At 48.2% G+C, this 25,619-nt stretch overlaps 13 protein-coding genes across 13 annotated transcripts; 6 read left to right on the forward strand and 7 right to left on the reverse strand.

Moving 5' to 3' along the window:
• Positions 1–234: 234 nt before the first annotated feature.
• Positions 235–825, reverse strand: BDR25DRAFT_318614 (uncharacterized protein; the record flags this gene model as incomplete). The annotated part of the gene is made up of 2 exons (XM_033691760.1): positions 235–608; positions 732–825. 2 exons carry the CDS (start codon positions 823–825, stop codon positions 235–237), a joined length of 468 nt encoding a protein of 155 aa, XP_033542220.1.
• Positions 826–981: 156 nt separating this feature from the next.
• Positions 982–1,991, forward strand: BDR25DRAFT_360731 (uncharacterized protein; the record flags this gene model as incomplete). The annotated part of the gene is made up of 8 exons (XM_033696296.1): positions 982–1,030; positions 1,068–1,118; positions 1,175–1,272; positions 1,329–1,377; positions 1,430–1,489; positions 1,565–1,656; positions 1,724–1,873; positions 1,917–1,991. The coding sequence occupies 8 exons, from the start codon at positions 982–984 to the stop codon at positions 1,989–1,991; spliced, it is 624 nt and encodes a 207-aa protein (XP_033542221.1).
• A 66-nt stretch (positions 1,992–2,057) lies between these two features.
• Positions 2,058–3,833, reverse strand: BDR25DRAFT_360732 (uncharacterized protein; the record flags this gene model as incomplete). The annotated part of the gene is made up of 10 exons (XM_033696297.1): positions 2,058–2,187; positions 2,221–2,407; positions 2,453–2,498; positions 2,546–2,696; positions 2,733–2,950; positions 2,982–3,097; positions 3,132–3,350; positions 3,405–3,417; positions 3,459–3,772; positions 3,818–3,833. The coding sequence occupies 10 exons, from the start codon at positions 3,831–3,833 to the stop codon at positions 2,058–2,060; spliced, it is 1,410 nt and encodes a 469-aa protein (XP_033542222.1).
• A 1,433-nt stretch (positions 3,834–5,266) lies between these two features.
• Positions 5,267–6,453, forward strand: BDR25DRAFT_306786 (Metallo-dependent phosphatase). Its single transcript, XM_033690705.1, has one exon. It carries the CDS (start codon positions 5,325–5,327, stop codon positions 6,288–6,290), a length of 966 nt encoding a protein of 321 aa, XP_033542223.1. The 5' UTR covers positions 5,267–5,324; the 3' UTR covers positions 6,291–6,453.
• A 398-nt stretch (positions 6,454–6,851) lies between these two features.
• BDR25DRAFT_379085 (necrosis-and ethylene-inducing protein-like protein 1 precursor) lies at positions 6,852–7,798 on the forward strand (the record flags this gene model as incomplete). Its single annotated transcript, XM_033697590.1, has 2 exons — positions 6,852–7,239; positions 7,318–7,798. The coding sequence occupies exons 1-2, from the start codon at positions 7,004–7,006 to the stop codon at positions 7,796–7,798; spliced, it is 717 nt and encodes a 238-aa protein (XP_033542224.1). The 5' UTR covers positions 6,852–7,003.
• Positions 7,799–8,029: 231 nt separating this feature from the next.
• Positions 8,030–9,302, reverse strand: BDR25DRAFT_86582 (uncharacterized protein). The gene has a single exon (XM_033699169.1). The coding sequence runs from the start codon at positions 9,170–9,172 to the stop codon at positions 8,048–8,050; it is 1,125 nt and encodes a 374-aa protein (XP_033542225.1). The 5' UTR covers positions 9,173–9,302; the 3' UTR covers positions 8,030–8,047.
• Positions 9,303–9,913: 611 nt separating this feature from the next.
• BDR25DRAFT_295537 (DUF1593-domain-containing protein) lies at positions 9,914–11,725 on the forward strand. Its single transcript, XM_033688853.1, has 2 exons — positions 9,914–10,296; positions 10,383–11,725. The coding sequence occupies exons 1-2, from the start codon at positions 9,973–9,975 to the stop codon at positions 11,571–11,573; spliced, it is 1,515 nt and encodes a 504-aa protein (XP_033542226.1). The 5' UTR covers positions 9,914–9,972; the 3' UTR covers positions 11,574–11,725.
• Positions 11,726–15,811: 4,086 nt separating this feature from the next.
• BDR25DRAFT_86606 (uncharacterized protein) lies at positions 15,812–16,745 on the reverse strand. Its single transcript, XM_033699170.1, has 2 exons — positions 16,394–16,745; positions 15,812–16,332 (listed from the first exon to the last, which is right to left on the reverse strand). The coding sequence occupies exons 1-2, from the start codon at positions 16,448–16,450 to the stop codon at positions 15,934–15,936; spliced, it is 456 nt and encodes a 151-aa protein (XP_033542227.1). The 5' UTR covers positions 16,451–16,745; the 3' UTR covers positions 15,812–15,933.
• A 243-nt stretch (positions 16,746–16,988) lies between these two features.
• Positions 16,989–18,128, reverse strand: BDR25DRAFT_328750 (putative aldo-keto reductase; the record flags this gene model as incomplete). Its single annotated transcript, XM_033692408.1, has 4 exons — positions 16,989–17,166; positions 17,216–17,634; positions 17,695–17,973; positions 18,024–18,128. 4 exons carry the CDS (start codon positions 18,126–18,128, stop codon positions 16,989–16,991), a joined length of 981 nt encoding a protein of 326 aa, XP_033542228.1.
• A 516-nt stretch (positions 18,129–18,644) lies between these two features.
• On the forward strand, positions 18,645–20,031 carry BDR25DRAFT_318620 (uncharacterized protein; the record flags this gene model as incomplete). The annotated part of the gene is made up of 5 exons (XM_033691761.1): positions 18,645–18,747; positions 18,799–18,935; positions 19,035–19,526; positions 19,588–19,902; positions 20,011–20,031. The coding sequence occupies 5 exons, from the start codon at positions 18,645–18,647 to the stop codon at positions 20,029–20,031; spliced, it is 1,068 nt and encodes a 355-aa protein (XP_033542229.1).
• BDR25DRAFT_86641 (uncharacterized protein) lies at positions 19,801–20,716 on the forward strand. Its single transcript, XM_033699171.1, has 2 exons — positions 19,801–19,902; positions 20,011–20,716. The coding sequence occupies exon 2, from the start codon at positions 20,097–20,099 to the stop codon at positions 20,697–20,699; it is 603 nt and encodes a 200-aa protein (XP_033542230.1). The 5' UTR covers positions 19,801–19,902; positions 20,011–20,096; the 3' UTR covers positions 20,700–20,716.
• A 16-nt stretch (positions 20,717–20,732) lies between these two features.
• On the reverse strand, positions 20,733–22,328 carry BDR25DRAFT_346247 (uncharacterized protein; the record flags this gene model as incomplete). Its single annotated transcript, XM_033694126.1, has 4 exons — positions 22,262–22,328; positions 21,915–22,189; positions 21,491–21,863; positions 20,733–21,427 (listed from the first exon to the last, which is right to left on the reverse strand). Exons 1-4 carry the CDS (start codon positions 22,302–22,304, stop codon positions 20,733–20,735), a joined length of 1,386 nt encoding a protein of 461 aa, XP_033542231.1. The 5' UTR covers positions 22,305–22,328.
• An 813-nt stretch (positions 22,329–23,141) lies between these two features.
• Positions 23,142–25,619, reverse strand: BDR25DRAFT_295550 (uncharacterized protein). Its single transcript, XM_033688854.1, has 4 exons — positions 25,385–25,619; positions 25,226–25,335; positions 24,169–25,166; positions 23,142–24,117 (listed from the first exon to the last, which is right to left on the reverse strand). Exons 1-4 carry the CDS (start codon positions 25,585–25,587, stop codon positions 23,245–23,247), a joined length of 2,184 nt encoding a protein of 727 aa, XP_033542232.1. The 5' UTR covers positions 25,588–25,619; the 3' UTR covers positions 23,142–23,244.

Consider the following 25,619-nt stretch of genomic DNA (forward strand, 5'->3'; position numbering starts at 1 on the left):
ACCCCTGCGCTTTCAATTGTTTCAAGCTTTGATGGGTTTGCCTGAGAGCTCTTGTGTCAGATGCACGTGGATATCTGACAGGGAAATAGTTTGGGGTAGAGGGGCCTGGCGTCGAGTATGGCAGAGGTCTTAAACCCAGAAATTTACATCGTGTTAACGTTCTACCTAATTCCAGCACGATCTCTTCTCCTTCCCTCCAGGGCTGTTTGAGAACTAGAGACAGTCCATCTCGACTCACCAAGTTTCGTCGTCCCCCGTCACCGAGTCCCGCATCTTTGCTCTGGAGGATTTCAACGTCATTCCCGCGACACCCCGGATGAGTGCTAACATATTCGCATTCAACGAATTATCAGCTCGAGTACCCGTCACGGGAGCCTCTGCTTGCTGCCTATCGAGGACTTCGTCAACGCCTGTAATCCCAGCGAGGGGTGGATGAATCCCTGCTGCCGTTTCCAAGTCAACTCCGCCGCCTGGTGAGTACCAATGTCTCAGCGCTTTCACTAGGGTCAAGCTATACCTCAGTCGCCCTTTGCACACTCGGTACACTCTCTGGGGGCCCAGGGCAATCGGTATTTCATCTCCTGAAGCGCCTCTGCGGATTTGGGTACCTTAGTAGCGCCAATTTTACACTCAGCTAACTCGGTCAACAAGTGGGACACTTGGATTAGGCAAGCAATGAATGGGGATTTGGAGGAGGAAAAGTAAGCCAAGAGAAACGAGAACTGACTGACAATGTAGCGTGTAGTGGAAGAGACTATCGAAGGGGCCGGAGGTGAAAAGCATGTACGGACTGATAGTAGATGGACTAATAGCGGAACGCTTCATGGTTGATGGTGTAAAAGAGTTCTAATTCCCTGAGCTGGGAAGGCTTTCAGATCATTCAAGATCCGTGCTACTTTCTTATTTCCATCCTTTGCCAAATTTCCATCTACTCTTTCCCCTTTGTGCTGAAGGCTAGTTTCTTCTCTTTATAGCCACAATATGCCGACGTACTTGGGGAAAGTCGATGCACAAATCTCCTTGCTTCCATGTTCCTGACCTTAAACCTGTGCTGCAGCGTAACGAAGTTGTACTTACCCTTTTCGTACTGCCTCTTCTACTTAAGGGTCTCGCAGAGGGTATTCTGTGGGTTTCCGAGGGGAGGAATCTACCAGTTAGGAATAACCCGATTTAGCGAAGGCTGTCAAGGTTGCGGTGCTTCTTTTATGTACTCTTGAAACTCGTCCGCTGCGTATTTTTCTTTCACACCCACGACGCATCTTCCTTACGGAAGTCCTTGGGCTCTTTAGAGAAAAACCTATGTTAACAAGACGCTTCATATATTTTAGGGCACCTTGGTGGTGAAGTACGCCCCGGAAAATAACCTAAACTTCAGGAGTGTTGTAGCGCTACTTGTGCAAAGAATGGGAGTCGGACCCCGGACCATCAGTAATCAATATCCCACCTCAGTTTATTCATAGTCTCGTTATGGGCACTCTCAAAAAACTACGTACCAGAGAGTAGGGTTGCGGTTGGGATACGTGACGAAAACATTTAGGTAGATGAACTCTGGCTTGACCTCTAGCACTAGCGCTATCCCTTAACCTCTACCACCTTGCAGTACCTCGCCGCATTCCTCAAAGTTATGAGCGCACTGGGAGAGCTCTAAGAGAGTTTGTATCTTAAGAAGGTTATTTGAAGCCTTAGGGGCAGAGAAGTTACTAAAGTATGAGAGGAACGATAGAATATTCTCGACTTTGTGGATCTCGTCATGGCGAGAACAGCGGGGAGATGTTCAATTCCAGGATCAAGACCGATCTCGTTCATGATGACCATTTTAGCATCTTTTGTTGCAGAATCATGTTTCGGCATCGCTAGCGCAACGTATGAAGATGTGACGTGCAAAGATAAAAGAAAGATTTAATTGAATTAATAAGTGGTCTTCGTACTTTGGCCCGACTTCCACAGATTCAACCTCCAAATCGCCAATCAAGTGTTTGCTATCACTATGACTTACTGTGTACAGTGCACGAGGGCCCATCGATGTTAAACCCGTATTCAGCTTTATAATTGGCATCCTATCTGAGCAGGTCCGAATTTTGGTCTTCTGTATTGAATTTAATGAAAGCATCATCTTCCATCCTTTTGATTTCTTCTGCAGTGAGTTTCCAGAATCCAGGGGAGAGTATCTCCACACACATATACCCACTCCGGCAAACAAGCGTTCGTCTAAAGCAGCACAACGTGTCCTGGTTAGGATTCTCGCCATTCTCTATGCTTTCCAGGCCCTTGGAGATACGAGAATATGCGTTCCGGTCATGGAATACCCCCGGGTTGATTTTTAAGTTTGGTTTAAGGAAGTTGTTTAGGTGGGTAAGTAAATTATTCAGCATGTCATTATCTTCAAAATCGTTATGCACCGTCCATCCTGCGGATTACTAATGCTTTCCAAGCCATTTGCCGTTGCTGTGACCAAGTGAGACGGGAAAGAGTTCCTTGAAGATCAGCATTCCAGCGATCTGCTCCCACCCAGCGCTTGTAGAGACGCTGCTCCCCATGCTTGTACATCTTCTTCCGAAACATGTAGATGTTGTCCCGTGATCTTTCTGTCCTCTTCAAATTCTGAATTCTTGTCTGATTCATCTTCACTCTCATCCCCTGACTCGAACTCTGAATCCTCTAGCTTCTCTCCACTCTCGCTATCCGTTTCACTACTGCTGAGTTAAGATGAATTTTCGTCACTTTCTACATACTCTAAATCATCTTCTGAATCCTGCAATCTTCCGCCGTCTTGTTCATCGCTCTCGAATTCACAAGAGCTGTCACCAACAGAGTCTTCTTTTTCACCAGACTCAAGTGCTCTAGCCATCGTATCGATATATGCTGAACCGCAGCTTGGTCTCCAGGGTGCCCCTTCGTGTCTGTAGAGATAGGCAGATTCCATGGTACTGCTGAGTGATTTATGGATGCGCTATCATCCGGACACTCGGGCGTAAAGGTACGCCGAGTTGATGAGGTGGAAGCAGGGTGTTGAGCAGGTTGAGGTGTTTTCGAGCTTGCCGGAAAACCTCTTTGAGAAAAATTGAAAGGGTTGTTTTTCTGAGAGGCTGGCAAGCGACTTTGGAAGTGGTGAGGCGGCGAGGGAAACCCACTCAATACAGTTGCCCAATCAAATGCCTGATATATGAAGTTGGAGGAGCTTGGGTCATATGTCTGCGAACGACTGGAAAGAGAAATAGGGGTATTCTGAGTCCCTAGGGTGCTTAGTGGAAGCTTCCTGAAGGCTTGGAAAATCCAAGCTTGAATTTTAGGTTTGAGGATCCGTGATGCCCACAGGTGCATATTCAAAAGGATCACACAGAAGGCGGCGACTCCCCAGGTCAATTAGACAGATATAGACCAAATACAGACTATTCGCTACAGACTATTTGCTACAGACTATTTGTGTAGGAACAAATTCACAGATAAAATAAACTAACTCGCAGTTGGGGCACAAATATGCCTGCTGTTGTTTGATACGCGAGCCAGACCTTAACCCTTAGCCCAATGCACGTGAAAGCAATTACAGGTGGCACTTCTGGGAAAGGATATCCGAAACTCTTCTTAAGTAGCTGTGTTTCGAATGCAAGTGCTGTGGCTGCAGGGTGAGTGGCTTGGAAATAACACCTTCCAATAAAGGCTTCTGAGACTTCAGTGTTTCTTTTCATCTCAACGACGGCCCAAGGGAAGTAGGAAAGGTCTGGAGTATGTATGGTCGTTCGTTCCGGAGATTTTAACCATTTACTTAACCCAGCTGTTGGCGTGGGAATACTTGGGTTCTCTTAAGCTCCCATAGGACTCGAAGTGAGAAGCATTGCCTAAATTCGTCTCTTTCGGAACCTTTTAGGCTACTTGGAACCGAGTTTAGAATGGGAAATGCGAATGTCAGGTCAGGCTTTCGTTAAGTTCGGCCCTCCAGCGACAGGTCCGGGAGTTCTAAATTTGGAAATTCAATCCATGTAAAGTCTTTCTTCTCTGGGGATCTTTCCCAGCTTCACAGGCGCGTTAATATGCCACGGATTGCCTTACAAGGACCAAGCATCCAATACAGCACTTCTCTATGGTTCGCATATATCTTCACTCCTGAGCTAATGTAGTCTTCTCATCAAAATGCTAGATCATCCTCGAGATAGGTGAGAGTAATTTAGCAAGCATGAGCTTCAACTCACCTATGTCCAGGATGGATGCAGCCTCATCACTGCAAATTTTGAAAAACTTTAACCTATTCAAAAAGCTTTTCAAGCATCTAGGCTAGTTTTTATTAACATATTAGTTATTTTTAATTATCATAATATATAGTTATGTACTCTACTTCTAGCAGCTTTACTAGAAACACTATAGTAATTTAAAACTTTAAGTAACATGTATAAGTTTAGGTTATAATTAAAGCTTATAAGGAAATTATTTATATAATTACTAATAATAGCTTAACAAGGCTTTTTAAAGCTTATTAAAAAAGCTAAAGAAAAGCTATATAGAAATATAGTTATAAAAGCTTATATTTAAAAGCTTATAAAGTAATTAGTAAAGATAACTATGTATAAAACAGGTAAAAAAAAGTACATTTAAACTAGTAAAACTAGAGTACTAAAAAATACTTTAAAAAATATTCAACTAATTATAAAGTACTTTAACTTGAACGTTAGTAGTAGAATTTAAATAATTTATTTGCTATTTTTAACTTAAATATAATTAACATTAGAGAGTAGTTATAAATAATAAGATAGTAGATATTCTTAACAAATTATTATAGTTATAATATAAAGTAAATAGATTTTAGTTTGAAGGCTTTATATGTAAAGATACTAATTATTAGCAAATTTTAACGCGTGTTAGAAATAAGTTTTACTGCAACAGTTATTTATCATAATAAAATACTCTTACTTTTGCCTAGTCCATGCCAGGTATTATTTGGCAATGTGGAAGACACCGCGCAGTGAGAAGGCTGGGCTGCCGGACGTGGATTAAAAATAGTTCTTCTCTGAGATTGATGCACTGGGAACGATAATCTTCGCATAGATTTTGACTAAGGGGAAAGTCGTTAATCTTATCCTCTAATCGCATACCGGGACAATTGTGATGCTGCTAACTCAATATTGTTGGTTTGATTTTGCCAGTGAATGCTATCATATTGACTGTGTTGACCATGTCTCAATCTACCAATGGTCCGTGCACCAGCTTCGCTCCAAGTTTTTCGGAGTCCGACTCGGGGAGTGGTCAGCCCGAGAATGAATCTGGCTCCAGACACCGTGAATAGCTAATTGAATAGCTAATAATTCTCAGTAACAGACAACTTCCTCTTCCAAATGAGTGTAGATCCCCTAATCGCAACAGCAGACGCTGCCCCTGACATCTGCGCCACTCTCCAGCCCGACCCTCCAGGCCGACTCTGGGCCATCAGCGACCTCCACCTTTCGTACAAGGCGAACCGCGAAGCTCTTGAGAAGCTCAACCCCCGCCCAAACGACGGTCTGATCCTCTGTGGAGACATTGGAGAAACTGCCGAACACCTCCGTCTTGCCTTCACGCAGGCCACAGCGTGTTTCCGGCAGGTCTTTTGGGTCCCCGGTAATCACGAGCTATACACTCTACCTACACAGAAAGAGCATGGGCTTCGTGGCGAGAAGAAATACGATGAGTGTGTGGAAGTAGCGCGGGAATTTGGGGTGCTCACACCCGAGGATGACTATGTCCTCTGGGAGGGCGAGGGTGGTCCCTGCCTCATCGCACCCATCTTCACGCTGTATGATTACAGCTTTCGACCAGCGCACGTGAAGCTCGAAGAAGCTCTTGCATGGGCCAAAGAGGAGAATATTGAAGCCACCGATGAATATCTACTTCATCCCGACCCACACCCCTCACGCATCGCATGGTGCGAGGCGCTCATCGCACGCACCGAGCATAAGCTCTCAGCTGCAGTCGCGTCAAACCCGGATGTAAAACTGATCATTGTTGGACACTGGCCACTGCGAGAAGACCTCGTCAAGCTCTTCCTCGTTCCCAGATTCTGCATCTGGTGCGGCACCAAGAAGACTGAGGACTGGCACATCAAGTATAATGCGAAGGTGGTTGTGAGCGGGCACCTTCATATCAGGCGGACAGACTGGAGGGATGACACGCGCTTCGAAGAGGTTAGTTTAGGCTACCCCAGGCAGTGGAAGGAATGCAAAGACCGAGACCTGGACATCAATCATCTCCTTCGAGAGATTCTACCAGGTCCGCCTACGCCTCCTGTGGAGAGGAGATCGACTAAATGGAGGCGATTTGCATGATGTGCTGCAATGTCCAAAGGCTTGTGATTTCCAAGGAGGACCCCAGCATTCCAATCAATTTATTTTATGAGCCCTCTCCTACAGTAGGTCTCGCAGTTCCCAAATTTCGTTCTTTTTCCTCCATATCTTGTATAGATTTCATGAATCTAATCTTTGTTTTCGAGTTCCTACCCTCAAATGCTTGAGCCTTGTCCCTCCACCTTCCTAATCCGCCCCAGCCTCGGCCCAATCCATCCCCTATCCACCAATCTCCCTACTCGCTAGAACCACGCATTAACGCAAGCATGCTCGCGGCTCACTACTGGCTCGCACGAACGTCAAGTATATTAAACATTGTGATCGGTGGGGAAATATCTCCGAATAGCACATTGCTCCGGTCTGCATGACGTTCGGCGAAGTATTGATTTATGATGCTCCGCGCGGCCATAAAGGCTGGTATTTGGATAGCTTCCTGCGCAATGGATGCTAAGATACCGTAGGCCCACAACAACGATGCGTCCAATCGTTATAGCGGTTGGCAACCACGCGCTCTTGCTTGATGCTAGAACCTGCATCGTGAGGTCGTACTTCAGGTTGGCTACTCCAAAACCGCCCTTCCTCGATGGAGACTACCGACCTAAATCGAGGAGGTATGCAGGGATACCAAGCTCAGGCATAACACATAAGAACTTGGGGATCGCCACTGGGAGACTACACCGCAAAATCTTCCGAGGATGTTCTCCAACATCGCACAACTCGTCCTCGGACTAATATCCGCTTCTTCCTTTGTATTTGCGGCACCAACGACCCTCGGCCGTCGTGCTGTCATCGCCCACGATGCTGTCGTCGGATTCCCACAAACTGTCCCTGCCGGAATTGCAGGAACCCTATATCTAAAATACAAACCATACCTCGACGTCTTCAATGGTTGCGTTCCCTTCCCTGCCGTCGATGCCGCTGGAAACACAGGGTAAGTTTCACTTGTCCCACAACACCCATCCTCCTTTCGCCTACCCCCAGAAAACAATCCCGCACTCAAACTACCCAGCGGTGGCCTCGCACCCACTGGCTCCTCCAACGGCGGCTGCTCCAGCAGCACTGGCCAGGTGTATTCCCGCGCCGCGAGCTATAATGGCGCCTACGCGATCATGTACTCCTGGTACATGCCCAAAGACTCGCCTTCTGACGGCCTGGGCCACCGTCACGACTGGGAAAACATTGTCGTATGGCTGACCTCGCAATCTACAACCGCTACTGTACGTGGCGTCGCGATATCCGCGCACGGCGAATACCAGAAAGTCACTGGGCATTTTAGTGGGGCGAGGCCGTTGATCGGGTATATTAGCTATTGGCCGCTCGATCATCAGTTAATTGATACGGGGGAGAAGGGAGGTGAGCAGCCGCTGGTGGCGTGGGAGAGTTTGACGAGTGAGGCAAGGGCGGCGATTGAGGGGACAGATTTTGGGAGTGCCACGCCGAGTTTTAGGGACAGTAATTTTCAAAGCTACCTCGCTGATGCGTTCATTTAGTGAGAGAAGGGTGGAAGGCTTTGGGAGGTTATAGGGGTTTGTCGGAGAGATGTTCGGGGGTAGAAGGTTTCATGTAGAAGGAATGCTAGCACAAATAGCTACACGTTTCTCTCAATACTTGCCCTGCGGACTTGAAATTTTTGAAAATTTGATAGCTGCTATTCTTGCGCTAGGCGAATGCAGGCAAGAGCAATATGAGCCCGTCATTCCCTAAACGGTGGGATTCCACCTTTCTATAACCAGTGCATTCTAAGCAGAGTATGCTGGCGGAGCATCCTCTGATGGAGGCTGCGACGCCATCAAACCATCTCCCCCTATCTGCTCGCCGCCCATCACTCTCGCAAACGCCTGTTCTCTCGCCATCTGCAACTCCCTCCTCGCATTCTGCAACCCCTCACTGGCCCTCTGGCAATCTCCCACCATATCCTTCTCCCTCCCTTCCTGTTCCTTAATCACATCCTGCAACCTCTGGCTCGCTCTCAACAGCTGCGTCTCTGACTCCTTGATCTTATCATGCATCTCCATGTCACTGAAAATATTATCAAAAATAACATCCCCCCAAATACTCCCACTGGCAACATTCATCGGCCCCAGGTCCCCAATATTGGGGTTGAGTCGCCGGATCTGGTCTTGCAGCATTCGCACTTGCGAAATCGAGGACTCAGCCCGCTCGAGGAAATTCCGTTTCTGCAGGCTAGAAAAAGTGCCCCCACCTAGCATGTCCATGGAGGATGCACTGTGCGCAGAGGAGAGGTGGTGTCTTGCCTCCGATAACTTCCGGCTCGTTTCTGCGAGGAGGAAAAGAATGTGACGTTCCTGCTCAAGCGTCTGGTTAGCCTGGCGACAGTACTCAGACGACGCTTGGCACGCCTGTTCCTTTTCGTCTTCTTCGGGGAATTCTGGGGTGTAGCCCGCGAAGATGGAGTTGTAGAGTTGGTCGAGCGAGCGCTGAAAACTGTCATGTCGTTGAACTTCCGCCTCGTATTTCTGCCGCGTGATGTAGGCTTCGGCTTTGAGCTGCTTGACGTAGGCGAGTTCGTCTTCGCCGGTCTTTTGCGCTTGGATGGCGTCGAAGTACTCACGTTCCTCCCTGGCGGCTTTTTCTAAGAACTGGTTTTTGCGGCCAGAAGCTTTGTGCGCGAATCGCCGGAATGTGGATTCAGAATACTTCTTGTGGTCTTTCAGTTCCGAGGCGGTTTTTGCTTTGAGGCCGGCGACGTGTTTTTCGGTTTTGCTGATTTGATGGTCGAGGTCTCTGATGTAGTTATTTTGTTGGGAAAGTTGTGATGGGGCGGAATCTGTCGAGTGGAGGCTAGCAAGGAGCGAGGCGTTTTGGGAAGCGGCAGACCGGATCTGTTCTTGGATGGACGCCATGGCGGCAATTTGGTTCGGAAAATGGTGGAGCGGGGGCTTCAATTGGAATGAATTTGTGCGACCTTTGAGGGGAGAATATGGTATTCCACTGCGTCGCAAGGCTGCTTCTGCCTACCTATATATCTCAATAGGATTCGCAGCATTAACATCGGAAAAGTGTCTCTTCTCTTATTGGAGGAGCTGGGTGTCTACACAGCCTCATCCTTCGTGCTCTCAAACTCGAACTGGAGACGAACCAACGACAGGGGGAACGTGAGAGGATGGTCGTTGAAGGAAGCTTGGTTCTCAGCGTCAGCCAAGCATGGGAGTGCTCGGCAGGAGAGTGGAGGAGAGTGGAAACCGCCATACCTTCGTGGAACACCAGCTAACCACGACTAGGCTGCTCTCCACTAGAAACCCACGTATTTTATCTTTAGGGAATAGCTACTATGATCTCAAATGTTTGAATTTGATCTTGGTAGTGTCTAAAAGAATCAGTTCCGGAACCCAAGGCAAGTCCATCCGAAAAGTATTTGGACGGCAAGCGGAGCCTAGGCCTAATCTCTAAATGCTCCGATGGCTTCGATCTTTCGCCTGCGCCTGTGCCTCCGCTTAACCCCTTGCATCTCTACCGCAACCACAATTCAAGGCTAATCTTCGGCTGTAATTGCACCACCAATGTAACAAAAACTAAAAGGCACGCCTAACACAATATGAAAAGCTCTCCTCCTCCCATCTGTTGCCCAATTAACGTCTCCGTCCACCCATCTCTTCCTTCCCCACTCCCCTCCCCACTTCACCCCCTAATCCCCTGACTGAAAATGCCAACCCCGCCTGCAAGCAAGGCATCCAGCCTCCAAAGTTTCCCCACCAAACCCCGCGTTTTCATCCTCTCGGATATTTCGAACGAGCCCGACGATGCAGAGTCTTTGTGCAGATATCTGCTGTATGCGAATCAGTTTGAGACTGAGGGATTGGTCGCGTGTACGAGTACGTGGATGAGGAATAGAGTATGTCCGCAGGATATGGAGAAGATCATTGATGCGTATGCGGGCACGGTTGAGAATTTGAATACCCATGTGCATCCTAATTGGAAGTATCCCAGTGCGGAGCATTTGAAAGGCTTGGTGAGAAAGGGTGCTGAGGTGTGTGATATGACTTCATTGCAATTTTTTTTGTGAATAGTGATGTGATGCAAGGAGAGACAGACGAACTGACCGACTGGTACCAGACCTACGGCATGACCGCCGTCGGTGACGACATCCCGCTCTCCCCGGGCGGCGAACTCCTCCTCCAAAAAATAATCGCCCCCTCACGCCAACCTCTCTGGGTCCTCTGCTGGGGCGGCACTAACGTCCTCGCTTCCGTCCTCCTCCAAATCGACCACAAATACTCCCCCGAAGACTCCCAACGCCTGCTATCCCGCCTGCGCGTCTATGCCATTTCAGACCAAGATGACACCGGCGCCTGGATCCGCAGCAACTTCCCCGACATTTTCTATATCAGTTCCGTGCACGGCTGGAACCAATATGGCATGGCCGCCTGGACCGGGATATCCGGTGACAAGTATTACGGCTTCGACCACGGCGGCCCGGATTTCACGAAAATGGAGAAAGACTGGATAAAAGAGAATATTCAGATCGGGCCCCTGGGAAGTGTGTATCCAGACTACCTCTTCATCCCCGAAGGCGACACACCCACATTCCTCTACCTTATCCAAAACGGCCTCGGCATCTCCGAGTTCCCCGAGTATGGCTCTTGGGGAGGTCGATATGTCAAAACTGACATCAGCTCCGATGGCTTGGGCAGCAATCACTACAGTGATGCGGTGGATAGGGTAATAGGGAAGGATGGGAGGTTACATGTGAGTAATCATGCGACAATTTGGCGCTGGCGGGACGCGTTTCAGAACGACTTCGCAGCGAGGATAAAATGGAGTATGCAGAGTGCGTTTGAGGGCGCAAATCATCATCCGGTCATTTGTATCAACGATGCCACGGGTGTTCAGCCGGTGAAGATTGAAGCGGAGGCGGGAAGTAGCGTTACGTTGGATGCAAGAAAAACGTATGACCCGGACGAAGGCGACAAGCTGTCATTCAAGTGGCACCATTATCGCGATCCCAGCGCCACTCAATGGTGGGTTGAGGCCGAGGTGGCGGAACTGGGGATTAAGAATTTGGATGATGAGGGCAGGATGGTTGAAGTCACCCTACCGCCACCGGAGAAGTGTGCGGTGGACCAAATAAGTAAGAAGCCGATTGAGAAGGGCCAGCTTCTGCATCTGATACTGGAAGTTACGGATGATGGGGTCCCGTCGTTGACGAGCTATCGGAGGATTTTGATACAGGCGATGAATAAGAAGTTGCTTGGGGGGGAGGAGAAGGGAAGGGAAGCAATAGCGGAGGTTATGAAGAGTGAGTGACGGGGTGGGGTTTTTGCGACTGTGGGCTGGAAGACTTTCGGAGCTTGTAATGGGTATCATTTTTCAACGGTTGGGGTGAAGAACGTAGGTTGATGCGTATGCGGGGCAAGGAATTGCTGTAGGTCTAGATATCCTTTCTTGTAAGAGCCTGGAAAAGCTGCCGCCTCAGTTTTCACCAGCTCAAACAATTTTCGAAAAAGTACCTTTCCGAATCCTTCCCAAAATTGACTCCATTGCAACACTTCGGAGGGCACATGGTTGTAAGGGTCTGTAGGGCTGCTTTGGATATGGCGAACTCTAGTCCATACAAAGGTCAGCTTTGTTCCACCACTCCGATTGTTTGCTTCGTCCACAAAACGCTTCTATTCAGTTCCGCCAACAACATCCCACACCACCCTGTTTTCACTCAGTTCCCGTCGTGGAACACATCCCAGACAACAAGCTTCGGAAAATGGAGTCCCTTCCAAATGAACTTCAGTGTCAAGTCTTCTTCCCATCTCGCGGCATCGGGCGAGGGAACCCAGGTAATCTTGCCAGTCAGTAAGAGTATAGCCTGAGATAGATAGATTTTCGAGGATGCACACCACCATGATTTCACTGGGGCGTCGCGTGTCAGTTGCCGAGACTCTGCAGTGGACCCCGTATCTTGTCAAAATTTCATCCAGACAGTCCCCCCTCAGCTTGTGGGTCCCTTCCGTCGACCCAAAATCAATAGGGCGTGGTTAAGCTTTCTTCGAAAAGTCAATCACTGGAGCCACAATGATCCAGGCACTAACGGCTCAGGTGTGTATAAGCCGGAGTTGCTCAAAGCATCCAGTCTAGAATTCCTCAAAGCGGGTCTCTGGGCCCTTGTGGATCATACCGTTATCGGAGTCGCAGTCCTTGATCTCTCAGTCCAAAATCTGGGTACTACGAGAAACATTCACCATCTTTGTCTCCACGGTTCACCAAGCCACTATGTAATGTTCGATCCGGAGCTATGTAACACTTCTATCAGCTAAAGCAGAGAAATATTTATTTCCACAGCTAGAACCAAGCAATCGCCTTCAAATAATTGGGCAAGACTCCCTGTCGGCCTCGCTCTGGGAAAGGGGGCTGCAAAATGTGCTACCATTTAGTAGTAAACGGCATGCATTGTCGCGGAATGGATAGGGAGCACATGACGACGGTTCGCGGGCCGGAGCCAGATTCTAGAAGTCGAATCGGAGATGGGTGAGACATTGGGATAGATCTAAGGGTTCGGAGGACATTTCTACCTGGAAATGTGTATAAGATATCTACCTAAGCGCTTGACCATTAAATTTCTCGTATGCAACATATTTAGAACCCGAGTTAGAGCACATGAGTGCATAAAGTATGCAGAATTAACACCCCACTTTCGGAAGCTAAGGTATTGTATTCCCCAAGCATTTTTAGTCCATTCTAAGAGATAAAAGCATTGTAGATACATTTGCTAGAAAGTTGTCCTATGAATCCGTGGTTAGGGATTATATAGCAGGGAACCTAGGCTTACCTTCCAATGTTCCTCGTCCTCGCGCTCGTGAGTCTTCGCTGCTTAAAATTACAAGAAGGCTTACCACAGAACTTGTAAGCCACATGTGTGTGGTGCAAACCGTCCTCCTTGATCTGCATTCGAGAGACTTTGGCTGGAGGTGTCAGGATACCCATTTCCTAATCTGGTGAGATAATTCTTCACATGCTTACTTGGTGTCATGATCCACATTCTTTATCACTCTAGCTTTCAGAGCTAGATGTAGCAGCATCCATCCCTCTTCGTCACGAATACCTCAATCGTGAGGCATGTTGGGTGGGAACTTCTTGAGGATAAAAAATGAGACCAAGAAGACCATACATAGGTCTAGTCTTAAATAAAATACCCAATTCACGAAAGCTTCCTCGGCGCGTGCTAGCCATGTCCAAAACTCCTCGAGTTTGGCCTCAGTGTTAAAATGGAGGAGTAGATTGTAAAATCCTTAGCGGTGACCATCTAATCCAAAGAAGTTGGAAGTGAAGAGGAAGGAAAGATTTTGTGTGCCGTAAGCGAGTTTGTGAAATGTTCTGCAACCGAAAAGGCGAAGTGTATTTGTGGCAGCAGCGGGGGTTAAGCTCTTAGTCAAGCTTAGCTGGTTTCGGCGGATTTCATTTTAGAAGATTAGTCCAGTACACGGCATACGAATCCACCTTCTCTTGGAGCGACTGGCACTCCTCTTTATCGAAGTATACGCGCATGTGAAAATCCCCCTGTTTCTCTATTGGGACGAGTAAAAATCCCTCCGATGATTGTAGGAAGTCTAAAGGGTTGGCATCTATTGTCTGGTTAGCGGATCAAATTATTCTAAGAATTACTCGTAGGAGACGAAATATGCTTCACCTTTCATTTCCCAGAGCAGGTTGTCCAATAGTTCGGAGTCAAATACTCTACGGCGCAAGCAGAAATTGGCCTTTTCTCTTCGAACTGACTCGCGCGAACCGTAAATGAGGTCGACTGTAACTCGAGAGGTTATCGAGAGTTCCCTAAACAGATCTCATAAGTAACATAAACTAGCAACACTACATCAGGGCATACAAGAGTGGCCCAAATGGGAATTTCTCCAAGGCGGGAAGCGGCATCGTATAAGTGGTTGACTGCCACATTTGAGATGGAGAATCGACGGCAATCTTGAACATTACGCAGTATCCACCTATTTAGGGACTATTAGCGAAAAGTGCTATTATCTTGAGGAGCATTGTGCCTACTCAGATCAGCCGACAGCTCTTCTGACAGACTAAAGGATGAGAACTTGACTTCGATGCATTCGGTACGTAGCTTGGGTCGGGCCTCCTCTTTGGCTTTGAGCAAGTATGAACTGACAAGTTCCAGGGCCGAGTGCTGCAAGTCCACAGTCTGAATAAGTTTTCGGGCGTTCCCTATCATCGACACCACTCCTTCGCTCCAGTCTAGCGCAGCTTCTGTAATTGCTCTAGCCCGCAAGTCCATATAATTCAGCTCCCATTTCAGCGGAAGGTTTGAAGGAAGCAGTTGGCCATTGGTATCTTTCATTGTTCGGCGTATGTACCCGAGATGCTTGGCAAACCCTTGTATGGTCCATAGGGTGCGAAATGCAATGAACAGAGGTATTTCAAGTACATTTATTACGATGCTATCCAGCTCCCATGCTACCCTCTTAGATGTCAAGAGAAGCCTTCCTGAAGTGATTCCAATATCCAAGTCTGACACGAAAAGTGGGTGTTTGGGGTGTTCAAATATCGAGAATGCGAGGGCGGCTTTTCTTGCTAGAGTGAGAGTTGAGGACAAATCTGGCTGAAAAGATGCTGGCGCGATAGCAAGGAAGTCCTGCTTGAAATCGCTGATATCACTGGCGACTATTTCGGCCTCTCTCGCCAGCATGGTAGCAGATTCAGATGCCATCCATTGTTCTCGGGCCACAAGATCCCCACTAAGATACCGGATGGAGGGGCGTGGAACACTAGAGGAATCTTTCCAGCACCATGGCAGTGAATCTCTAGTAATCTGCTTCTTCCCTTTCGCCATATATTTCTTGATGAGCATAGCCATTCTGAAGTGGTTTTCCTTTACAATTTCTTGAATGAAGCTTTTCATCAACGCTGTATACTCCTTTAGGCCAATTTCGCCGTCTCGATTGGCGCCGAAGGAGCCCACAGTGGTTTTCAACTCTTGTAGCAGTATATCAATGCCGTGGCCAGAGATTTCACCTTCTTTCCTCATCCGCTGGACTATTCTCTTGCAGACTTCATAGACTTCCTTGCGTGTAAGAAAGCCTCGGAAATTCCAGTCTTGCTCCCAGAAGGCCTGTGAGATCCGCTCCAATGTTGTGGCATGGTTAGACGGTACGCCAGGATGGTATTTAGTCAGTGGACTCAACAAACTATAGATGCTGTCAAAGTTCTTCAGGCTAGAGAGTACCACTCTTGGTCCTGTTGGTTCGATTACACGTGTTGGTTCGGCTAAAGGAGTTGGTTTGATAAAAGGATTTTCGAAATTAGTCGTGTCTTCTTCATCAGGTGCAGATTTGAACTCAAATGACTTTTTCTTCCTGATCTTATGAACTTCGCCCGCGATCTGTGGCGCTCTCCTAGCTTCAGATTGCCCAATCATTGCATGTTCGGCGCATACCTGCGAAACCCAGGAATTAATGAAGGGTTTGTTAACTAGAATAGAGTTCGGATGAATGCCCTTGTCTTCCAAATCCCGAAAGACCTGATGAATAAGCTCATCCTTATTCACAGGCTGCCCATCGATGGCATCGGATACTACACTTGGTGCACGGGCTCCGACTTGATATTCTTTGACATTGGCGTCGAGGGCATTCTGAATCAGCGAAATTGATTGGCTAAGCAGTCAGGAAGAGTTATACTTGATCTGTCGACAGTGGAGAAGAAAGAGTAGCTTGATATACCTTGAGAGAGAAGAAAGGCCAAGTTGAAGGAGGTTTGTACTAAGTGAAAGCCTAGCCTTCAAACCCTCTACATCCTTGCCAATGAACTTTACCCGTTTAAAGTATGTAGGATGCTTCTTCCCCATATCTTCATATTTGTTCAGGAATTTCTCCACCTCATCTAAGGTGATCTGGCAGCTTTCCCTCGCACTCACGAGGGAATTAAGCTTTGGCTTCGGGAGGGAAGAGGCAAGGCTTGGAGACAAGATGCTCCTCGTTTCCTCGAGGACATGTGTGAGGATTTCGACATGTTGAGCAAGGACTGCATAGTCACTCGGTGCTGATTTGCATTTCCTGTATACCTCCACAGGGCAAAAGGTTAGCAGCCAATTCAATCCAGCTTTGCGTGGTGGCGAGACATACTAGGTGAGCTTTATCAAGAAGTGTGATAAAATCTCCAATGGAGAAACCGAAACTCATTCTCGAATATAGAGTATGCTCAGGGCGTTGCTGGTTGGGGGCCTTGGAGAGATGACTCTGGAAAGAATGGGTGGGGAATATGACAGGTAGGTCACTTGTGGAAGAGTGGGTGCCTGGCGATTTAACTGTTGTGCATGCCACTTGCAAGGCTGAGAGTTGACTTATGGTGTGACCCTCATGGAAAAACCGCGAGAAAAGAATGGTGAATTGAGGCTTAGGTCAAATCATGCCACAATGACCGAGTTATGGTTTCGCTAAATCACCTGCAAGCCACTTTAAAAGGAGCCGAGTCGTGATCTGGAAAGGTGGAAAGAATGCACCGAGTAAGCTTCGCTGGGCTTGTGCATTTACATCACGTGCGCTTGGCGAAGGGTACGGTCCCAACAAACCACTCGCACACTCTTCACATGCCAGTGGGATAATCCCACGCTTAAAAATGAAATTGGGAAGCCCTTGTCCTTTGGATGTGGTCGCTCTATCTGGCATATGAAAATAATTCTGTCCTGTTCGTCCCGGTATCCCACCTTATCTAACATAGCTAAGCAAATATATAGAGAGGGTGATCGGGAAGATAATGCCCCGGATCATTAAACCTCAGTCCCTTATCCAAAGCGGAAATCGAGTCCAACTCATGCTTCGTAAGATCGAAATTCAGCACATCCAAGTTCTGTGCTAGGCGGGACGGGTTATTCGATTTAGGTATGACCGCAATATCACTGCAAAATTTAACCAAAATGCTCATGAAAATTGCCTAGGGAATCATACCGCTGCGTCGCCCACCTCAACAACACCTGCGCCGGCGTAACTCCACGCTTACTAGAGATCTCTTTAACTGGTTGCGCATCAAACAACAACTCCACCTTCTCCGCCCTATTCCTAAAATCTGCGGGTAACTCCAAGAATGACTGCGGCCCAAAAGACGAATACGCCGTAACAACGATCTTATGCTCCTGTGCCATACGGATGAGGTTTGGTTGCACGAGGTACGGATGGTGTTCCACTTGCAGCGAAGAGATAGGATGTTTGATGTAGGTCATCATATCGTAAAGCATCTGGGCCTGGAAGTTGGATACCCCGATGGATCTTGCAATGCCTTGGTCCACGAGTGCTTCCATCTGCTCCCAGGTTTCCCGGATGGAGACTTTGGCGGATGAGATCGTGCCCGCGTCGTCCATCCACCAACCCTATATTAAACTGTATTAGCCGTGAAGAAGGAGAATCGGAGGGTACGGGGATTAAAATACGGGATACCGTCGCTTCTCTGGGCTGATATACTCCAGAGCACAGGGAAAGTGGATGAGGAACAGGTCAATGTAACCCAGTCCCCACGCATCATTTTGCGCTTTCGCCATCGGTACAGCATGGTCCTTACTATGATAGTTATTCCAAAGCTTAGTTGTCACGAAAATTTCCTCGCGTTTCACAAGGTTTTCTTTGATCGCGCGCTGGATGCCTTGGCCGGCTTCCCTCTCGTTCTGGTAGTCATATGCGCCATCGAAGAGTCGATAGCCAGCCTTGATGGCCTAATTCACCTGTCAGGGGAATGAAATGAGAGGTTAGCAATGCTTCCCACATTGTATACAGTGTCTGCGGCGGTTTCTTTGGGCACTTTCCAGAGACCAAATCCGACGAGTGGCATATCGCAGCCAGAGGCGAGCTTCGCGGTGTCTTTAGTCATTGTGGGAAAGTTTGGAAATCGAGAAAGGATGATTGTATGGCTGGGAGAGATGGATTGTGTGTTTTTGATGGGCTTGTGAGCCGGCAAAAATTTTGTGGTGGAGCTGTTGAGGTTCAGGGAGTGGATCGCGTTTCGAGCATCCTATTGGCGGTGCCTCCGATTTCCTGATTGAGGTTTGTGACGCAAGATACGTCTTCTGAGTTATACTCGAACTAAAGAGATCCTCGAAATGTTAAGGGCGAAAGTGTCACGACGAGAACAGGAGCTTCAAACAAGAAATGAAATTTATTTCCTTTCCCACCGCAAAGTGCTGATGCCATGGAAAATTTCGAACTCGAGATATCCCGGACCTCAGGTACCCCGCAGCGGGTGAGGGGCGATCAGGAGGTGGCCGAAGTAACTCCACTAGCTCATATGACTATTTCGGCAATCCTTCTCCCGGTCTTCCATCACAAGAGCATGCGTGTTACACGGTAATCTCCAGCACTTCCGATCGACACCTGCTGCGAGTAGATGATGGACGATACAGAGCAAGCTGACGGAACCGGAAATCCTTCTCATAGCCGGCAGAAGCGGTCAAGAGCCGGATGTTTGACGTGCCGAACAAGACGCCGAAAATGTACATTTTAGTCGCCGCCGAATGTTAAGAGACGAGCTGATGATTGTACAGGCGATGAAGGTAAACCAAAGTGCAGCAATTGTATTTCGAAAGGCTTTGAGTGTCGATATGCGGCTGCTTTTCAGATTTTGGGCAAGAATAACTTCACGCCTGATGTCTCCACTAGTTCGAAATATACAAAGGTCCAGGTGAGCACAAAAGCACATTGGTTACCACCCCATTGTGCAGTACAAGGGTCGAGTTTAGAAACTGCAAAAGGTGTTCATTAAAATATTAACTGACTGTAGTTCGTTTCGAAAGCCAGCGAAAAGCAACATAATAGTAGTGAGGAGTATGGGGGAATTCATACCAATAATGCCTCGAAAGATTCCACAACATCGCCAATTCAACAACCGGAAAGTGCAGACGCAGAAGAAATAACCGGAAATGATGAGCTAGCCACAACCAGAAGCTCTTCGGCAGAAAATTACGAGTTTGCCTTGCATGGGTTGCTCGCTCTCGGGGCTGGAAACGCAGGTATCATCAATGCCGATCACAGCGTCTCTCCTCGGACCGTACTAGCAGACAGTATTTCTTCCTCCCATCTCCAAGACAAGATCAACGTAGCGCAAGCCCAATTCGCATTGGATGGATTCAGTAGTGACCAAGGTGGAGTTGAGAATCAGCCTGAGCAGTCCTGGGAAGTGATAGGGACCCAAGATGATGTTATCATCGAAGATCTTTCTCATGAGCGGGCTCTCGAATTGCTCAAACATTACCGATATCAAATAGCTCCGTGGGTGGGTAGCCTCATCCTAACGAATGATGAATAAAGGCTGACGAGGCTGGAATATGATTCAGCTCGACATCTGTGACCGGAAGCATTCCTTTGGTTGCGAAGTTCTGGGGCAATCGACGGCTTCAAAGTCACTTCGCTGTGCATTGTTGTCGCTTGCTGAAGCAGCACTGGGAAGGGAGAAGGATGGCCGTCAACCACCTAATCCAATACTGATAGCAAATGATATGGAACGCGGCGATCAAATAGATAATACTCAGAACGGTTTGCTGGAAGTCCTACCTAAAGTAGGGCATGCAATTGCAGACCTGTCTGGTTTTTGGGAGCAGGACGTTATTGTTTCCCTGCCGAGTAACTTACAAGATCTGACGTTACCTAAAGTAAGCAATAGAACCTTAGCCTCATGCTCTTATTGGCTCCTGGTAAGACTTCGTGAGTTTATGGGATCGGCTGGGCATCGCAATAGAAAGAGCTAACTCCAAAGATAGAACTCGGTGTTGCACTTGTGAATGGAACGCCATCACGAATCACAATACCTTTTCTTCCGTCGACATATCAGACCTACTCGCCTGAAATGAGTCCTGAAGAGGTTTTCCAGTTCGCAAATAGAGCTGTAGGACTCTGCACCGACGCAACTCTTTTCTGTTACGGAGGCGAAGACGCAGTGCTGAAGGAACGATATGGAATAAACCGAGTCGAAGCATGGGGAAGGCTACTCCAAAGTTTTAATGAATGGTATACCAACAGGCCCCAGGACTTTGAAGCTATCATTGAACTTTCATCGAGGGATAGCAAGTATTCCGAAGATGAATTTCCAACTTTAATATTTACGGATGGCGCTGCGGTACTAGCCAACCAACTTTATCATACGGGTATGTTACTTCTCCTGCAAAACAAGCCGAAATTTGCAGAGAGGGCTACGTTGAGTGCTTCAGCATTGTCCACTCTGTGGCACATGCACAGGGTGTGCGGAATTGCGACGAACAACGATCGAAGGGAATGTTGGGATCCATGTCTTCTTGCGTCTCTATTTATGGCCGCTCGCGCAGCGACACACCGGAGTCAGCATTCAGCAATATTCAACACACTAGAACGCGTACAAAGACTTACGGGGTGGGATGTTACACGCCACACAAGTGCTCTCAAGGATGAGTGGCAGCTAGCGGAAGGATGGTGAAGATTTATATCGCAACATGAAGGTCTTTCGTGTTCACAGCTCTCCTCGAACCTTGTAGCCCCATGTATTCTCAAGATCGCGAATGCGCCAGCATGCCGTCCATCCCGTCAGAGCTTCGATATGACGAATAGTTTTGACGACGAGAGCCTGCTCTGAGCTGTGACTTAGGAGACGCCCAGCAATCCACAGCGGTTGAATGGCATTGTTGAGGCATCCTTCGTGAGGATTTGCCAAGGAGATACCACATATTCGTCTTGCATGCCAGAGGGCGGAGGTGGTAGGTGAAGGACACACTGTCTTCACCTTCGGATTCGAAGTGAGGAGGAGCACGCACGCGGTGTGATACAATTGATTTGAGGATATAGCTGCCCAGTGAGAGAAAAAGACATGAGGGAAAGGAGTGGACGGGGCAGTCTCGACTGGAAGCATTTCCTTGGGTCTATAAAACGACCACCTTTCCAATTGCTCCCAAAGGCGAGACCACCGATCATGGAAGTGTTGGGTATCGCATTGGTTCTCCTTTCCGAGCTCGACATATTTGTTACGGTCGGAGATGAGCTCGCAAGTTTTTGCACACAGGTAGACCGCCAAGTTGGCATACATGTCGGGGGACGCAGTGTTCCGGAATAGAGGTCCAACTAAATTGTCTGGAGTGTTCGGTGGAAGCCAATTCGAAGGCCTGACGAGTGTACTCTCCGTACCATCTGAAATGAGAGCTCCACAAACGTCTTGAGCGTAGTCAGCGCTGATGGTGGTCCCTAGGAGAAATGTGAATCGGCCATATCACTCACCCATGCGAGCATAGCACCAAAAGACGGCCTGCAAGATGCCACCGCTGAAGCCATTCACTCCAAAGGCCTCAAAAATTGCAGCGCAACCTTCAAGATGGCGACGCCAATCCTGAGCACTTGCAGAAAACATTTCTAAACAACAGAGAACGACACAAGCCGCTATAACGTGGGTATCGCGCGCTTGAAGCAATGGCGTGAGCAAACGGATCGCTTCTTGATATAGCTCGAGGCTGTTGAATGAGGATTGGGTCTTCTCTTTACGCTCTAGTTGGCGAGCGCCAATAGCGAGAATAGCATATAGTAACGGAGGTGATTCTCTGGCAAGGGCTGGAAGTTGGATGCCAAAGGCACGGTTGCCATCAAACATGTCAAGCTACATTCGGAGTTAATTTCTTAAAAGGGTCAAGTCTCTTCCTGAGCTCACCCACGGGGCTACTTTTGCGATATAATTCTTCAGGTAATGAACTCGCCTGCCCTTAGCGAGCACTAGTTTGATGTTCCACGATCGGTCACTATTACCCTGATCTTCTTCAATAGGGGTCCCAGCCCGAGTGGGGGCTGCTGAACGTGCAGTAGTAAAGAGAAGACACCGTAACTCCTCTTGGGATGCTAGATAGTTCGGGTCTTGAGCGAATTCATCAAATCCCCAACTTGTCGCTGGAGAGTGGAAAGGATCTATGGTTTCAGGTGCATTGCCCACTGGGCTCGTCAGACCATGGCCAGTTGGTGGAGGAAGGCCAACCGCAAGGAAGTTTCCCGAGGTAGGCTCACTATAGAACCGCGGTCGCTTGTCAACATGGCTGTCGTCTGTCATGGCGTCAGATGCGTTGGAAGAGCGAGAGCGAGAAAAAAGCAAATGCGTGGAGAATCTTGGAAGTGTGGAGAAGTGGCTGGCTTCATGACTGGGACTTTGAGCATGTTTAAGCGATCACGTGTATTATTCCCCAGGCCTCGGCTCCGCAAAACGTACCTCTAACGCCCCATCAATGTTCCACTGCACAATTTGACGAGCTTTAATGAACTGTGTCCTAGTGACCAATTCTGCTATCACCAGATGCAGTCTTCTATTCATCTTAAACCCTCTGAGAGTCTTGCTGTCGACAATTGCTCTCCACTGACCCCAAATATTGTCCCAACGAGTGAAATTGTGCGCCATAGTGGTAAATTGGGGCTAGGTCTCCCAAACGTATGGAAAAAAAAAAACACATCCCGATTCAGGTATCTGTCACAACCACTCCTTGGCACGTGCAATGAAACAAGATCGAGGCCCTGACTTACGAGAGGCGCAGTAATGGCACCGATAGCCGCACTAGTAGTATCTGCGTTAGTACAGTCTACTATTTAAAATTGTGCTCATATCTACGACTAAGTCTTTCAGTACGGCTCGTACAAGCAGCGAGCGGCCTTACGAGAAGAGCACCGGTTTACCCCAAGCAGCTTCCGTGTGGCAGATTATTTTATTGCCTAGATAAGCTGTCATGTTCGCTCATATGTGTTTGCCTCCCTTTCTATCTATCAAACAACATTCCTGGGAGTGCGGGGTTGTCAGGCAAGTAGCGGCTTCTGCTAAGTGGCCAATAAGGATATACGCTTCGGCCCGGTCCTTCGTATTGTTTTCACTCGTCGACTCAAATACATATGGTAGATGTGGAAGCGATGTGAGTTTCAGGGAAAGGCTTCCGGCTGGGCGCCAGCAAGCAGCCTATGCGTCTAACGTAAATTATATAGCTCCTGGTCTGAGAGTCTTGGTGCATCTACAAGTCGGCGAATTCTTGCCTTAAGATATGGTCCGCCTGAATCCTTGTCAAGTACTCTCCCACCTTAGCTGCCATAGGGGCGACTTCGAACCCAAAGAACTCGTAAGCTGCCTTGCCCGGGAGGCTGTGACCGAATCGCTTCACGCAGATAGCCGCGTTTGCGTATCTTTCCCAGCCGTTCGGAGCATACGGCTCGATGACGACTGCTGGTATACCACGGTGCCTTCTCAGCGTATCTCGCTTGTATTCCAAGGATTGAGCTTCGAACAGCCGCTGGCATGGGAAACTGACAACCCGAGCTCTGACATTCTTAGTCGATTTCAGTTCATTGGCCACTTCCACAGCAAAAGATAACTCCCCACCCACGCCAATTAATGTTACGTCGGCGTCCTCAACTTCCTCCAACACGTAGGCACCTTTGGCCACACTATTCCGATTTGTGTGGGCTAGCTGTGGCAGGGCATGCCTAGAAGTCGAGATAATAGTTGACATTTTCTTTGCATCAATTGCAGCGATCCACGCGCCTGCCGTCTCTTCACTATCGCCCGGTCTAATATATAAAACTTCGGGCATTGCTCGATATAACGCCGCTAGTTCGATAGGCTGGTGGGTTGGGCCATCCTCACCCATACCAATTGAGTCGTGTGTGGCAGCGTGAATCACCTGGAGGCGCTGCAATGCACCCATACGAACAGCAGGAGCCGCATAGAGGTAGAAAATGAAGAAGGAAGAAGTGATTGGGGTGTAAGTGTTCGGCGCGAAGGCAGCTAGCCCATTTGATATCGCGCACATGGCGTGCTCTCGTACACCATAGTGGATGTATCGCCCACTGTAATCTCCCATAATACCGCACGCTGTCTTGAGACCAGGCTAGGTACCGTCAGCTCCACATTTCCCACAGTCGTATAGTGAAAGGCCTACATGTTGGAAGTCAACCTTCCCTTTCCAGATCATGTTGACTGAAGGCGACAGATCGGCAGTACCAACCATGAAGTTATTCACTTCCTTGGCAACGGGGTTAAACACTAGCCCTGATGCTACTCTCGTTGCTGTCGGCCTCTGTGGGAACGTGCTTGGAATTAGCTCTTTCCAATTTTCCGGTAAGCGTCCTTCCACTCGTCTTCGGAATTCTGCGCCTAGCTTAGGGTACTTCGCCTCGTATTCCCGAACCTTTTCTTCCCAGGCTTTCACCAAGCTCTGTCCCTCTGCTGGAATATTTTTAAAGAATCTTCGCACGTCTTCGCTGACGACAAACGACTCTTTTGGGTCGAAGGAGTACAGTTTCTTCATATTTGCGACGTCTGCTGGACCGAACGCAACCCCGTGTGCCACCGCATTGCCTGCTACCGCACTTCCGAGTCCGATGATAGTCCGCACATTAATGAATGTGGGCTTTCCTTTCGACTCTCTTGCTTTGTTCAATGCCCTGACAATTCCTTGGATATCAAAGCATCCGTCTTCAATATCTATCACGTCCCACCCACTTGCTCTCATCTTCGCGTTTACATCTTCGGTGTTGGTGAGGTCGACGCTCCCATCGCACGTAATTTGGTTATTATCATATATGATGGTGAGATTGTTCAGTCTCAGGTGTCCAGCAAATGAGATGGCTTCCAGGGCCACGCCTTCTTGCAGACATGCGTCCCCAACCATGCACCACGTGTGGTTGGAGACAACGTCGAAATCTGGAGTATTATAAATGGCTTGGAGATTCTTAGTTGCCATAGCAAGTCCAACAGCATTTGCTACCCCCTGCCCCAGTGGCCCAGTTGTCACTTCTATACCTTCATGCTCGATCTCCGGGTGACCTGGACAAAGCGCATCGACTCGATCGGAATGGTATGATTTGAGCTGATTAAGCGTCATGGCTTTATAACCTGTCAAATGGAGAAATGTGTACTGGAGAAGACACGCGTGGCCTACTAGGCATTAGTGGAACCTTCTCACCTCAGATGATGTTGGATTCACAAGAGCTCACCGTTTGACAGGACGAATCGGTCGCGGTTGAAATAGTCAGGTGTGTGCGGCGCGTACCTCATTACATACTTCCACAATGCGACCCCAATTGCAGCCATACCGATCGCTCCACTGCTCTGCTGTTAGTCTGAAAACTTGCATTTATACGGTTTCCACTTGCCCTGGATGCCCTCCATTAAATTGCTGGCACAAATCAGCGATCAGCAATCTAAACGTCTTCAAGACATGGTCGTGCTCATTCGAGAGCGACTGAACCGTGGCCTTCTTAAGTTCTTCTTCTTTCCGCAGCCCGTTCACGACGTTCTTGCCATACTCTGTCTGGGCGTAGTCGTTCGCTTGCAGTTTTCCCGGTCCGACATGCATGGCGTTAAATTCTACTTACAAAGTAATTAAAG

The sequence above is a fragment of the Lindgomyces ingoldianus genome (genome assembly GCF_010093535.1).
Source record: "Lindgomyces ingoldianus strain ATCC 200398 unplaced genomic scaffold BDR25scaffold_39, whole genome shotgun sequence".
NCBI lineage: Eukaryota > Fungi > Ascomycota > Dothideomycetes > Pleosporales > Lindgomycetaceae > Lindgomyces > Lindgomyces ingoldianus.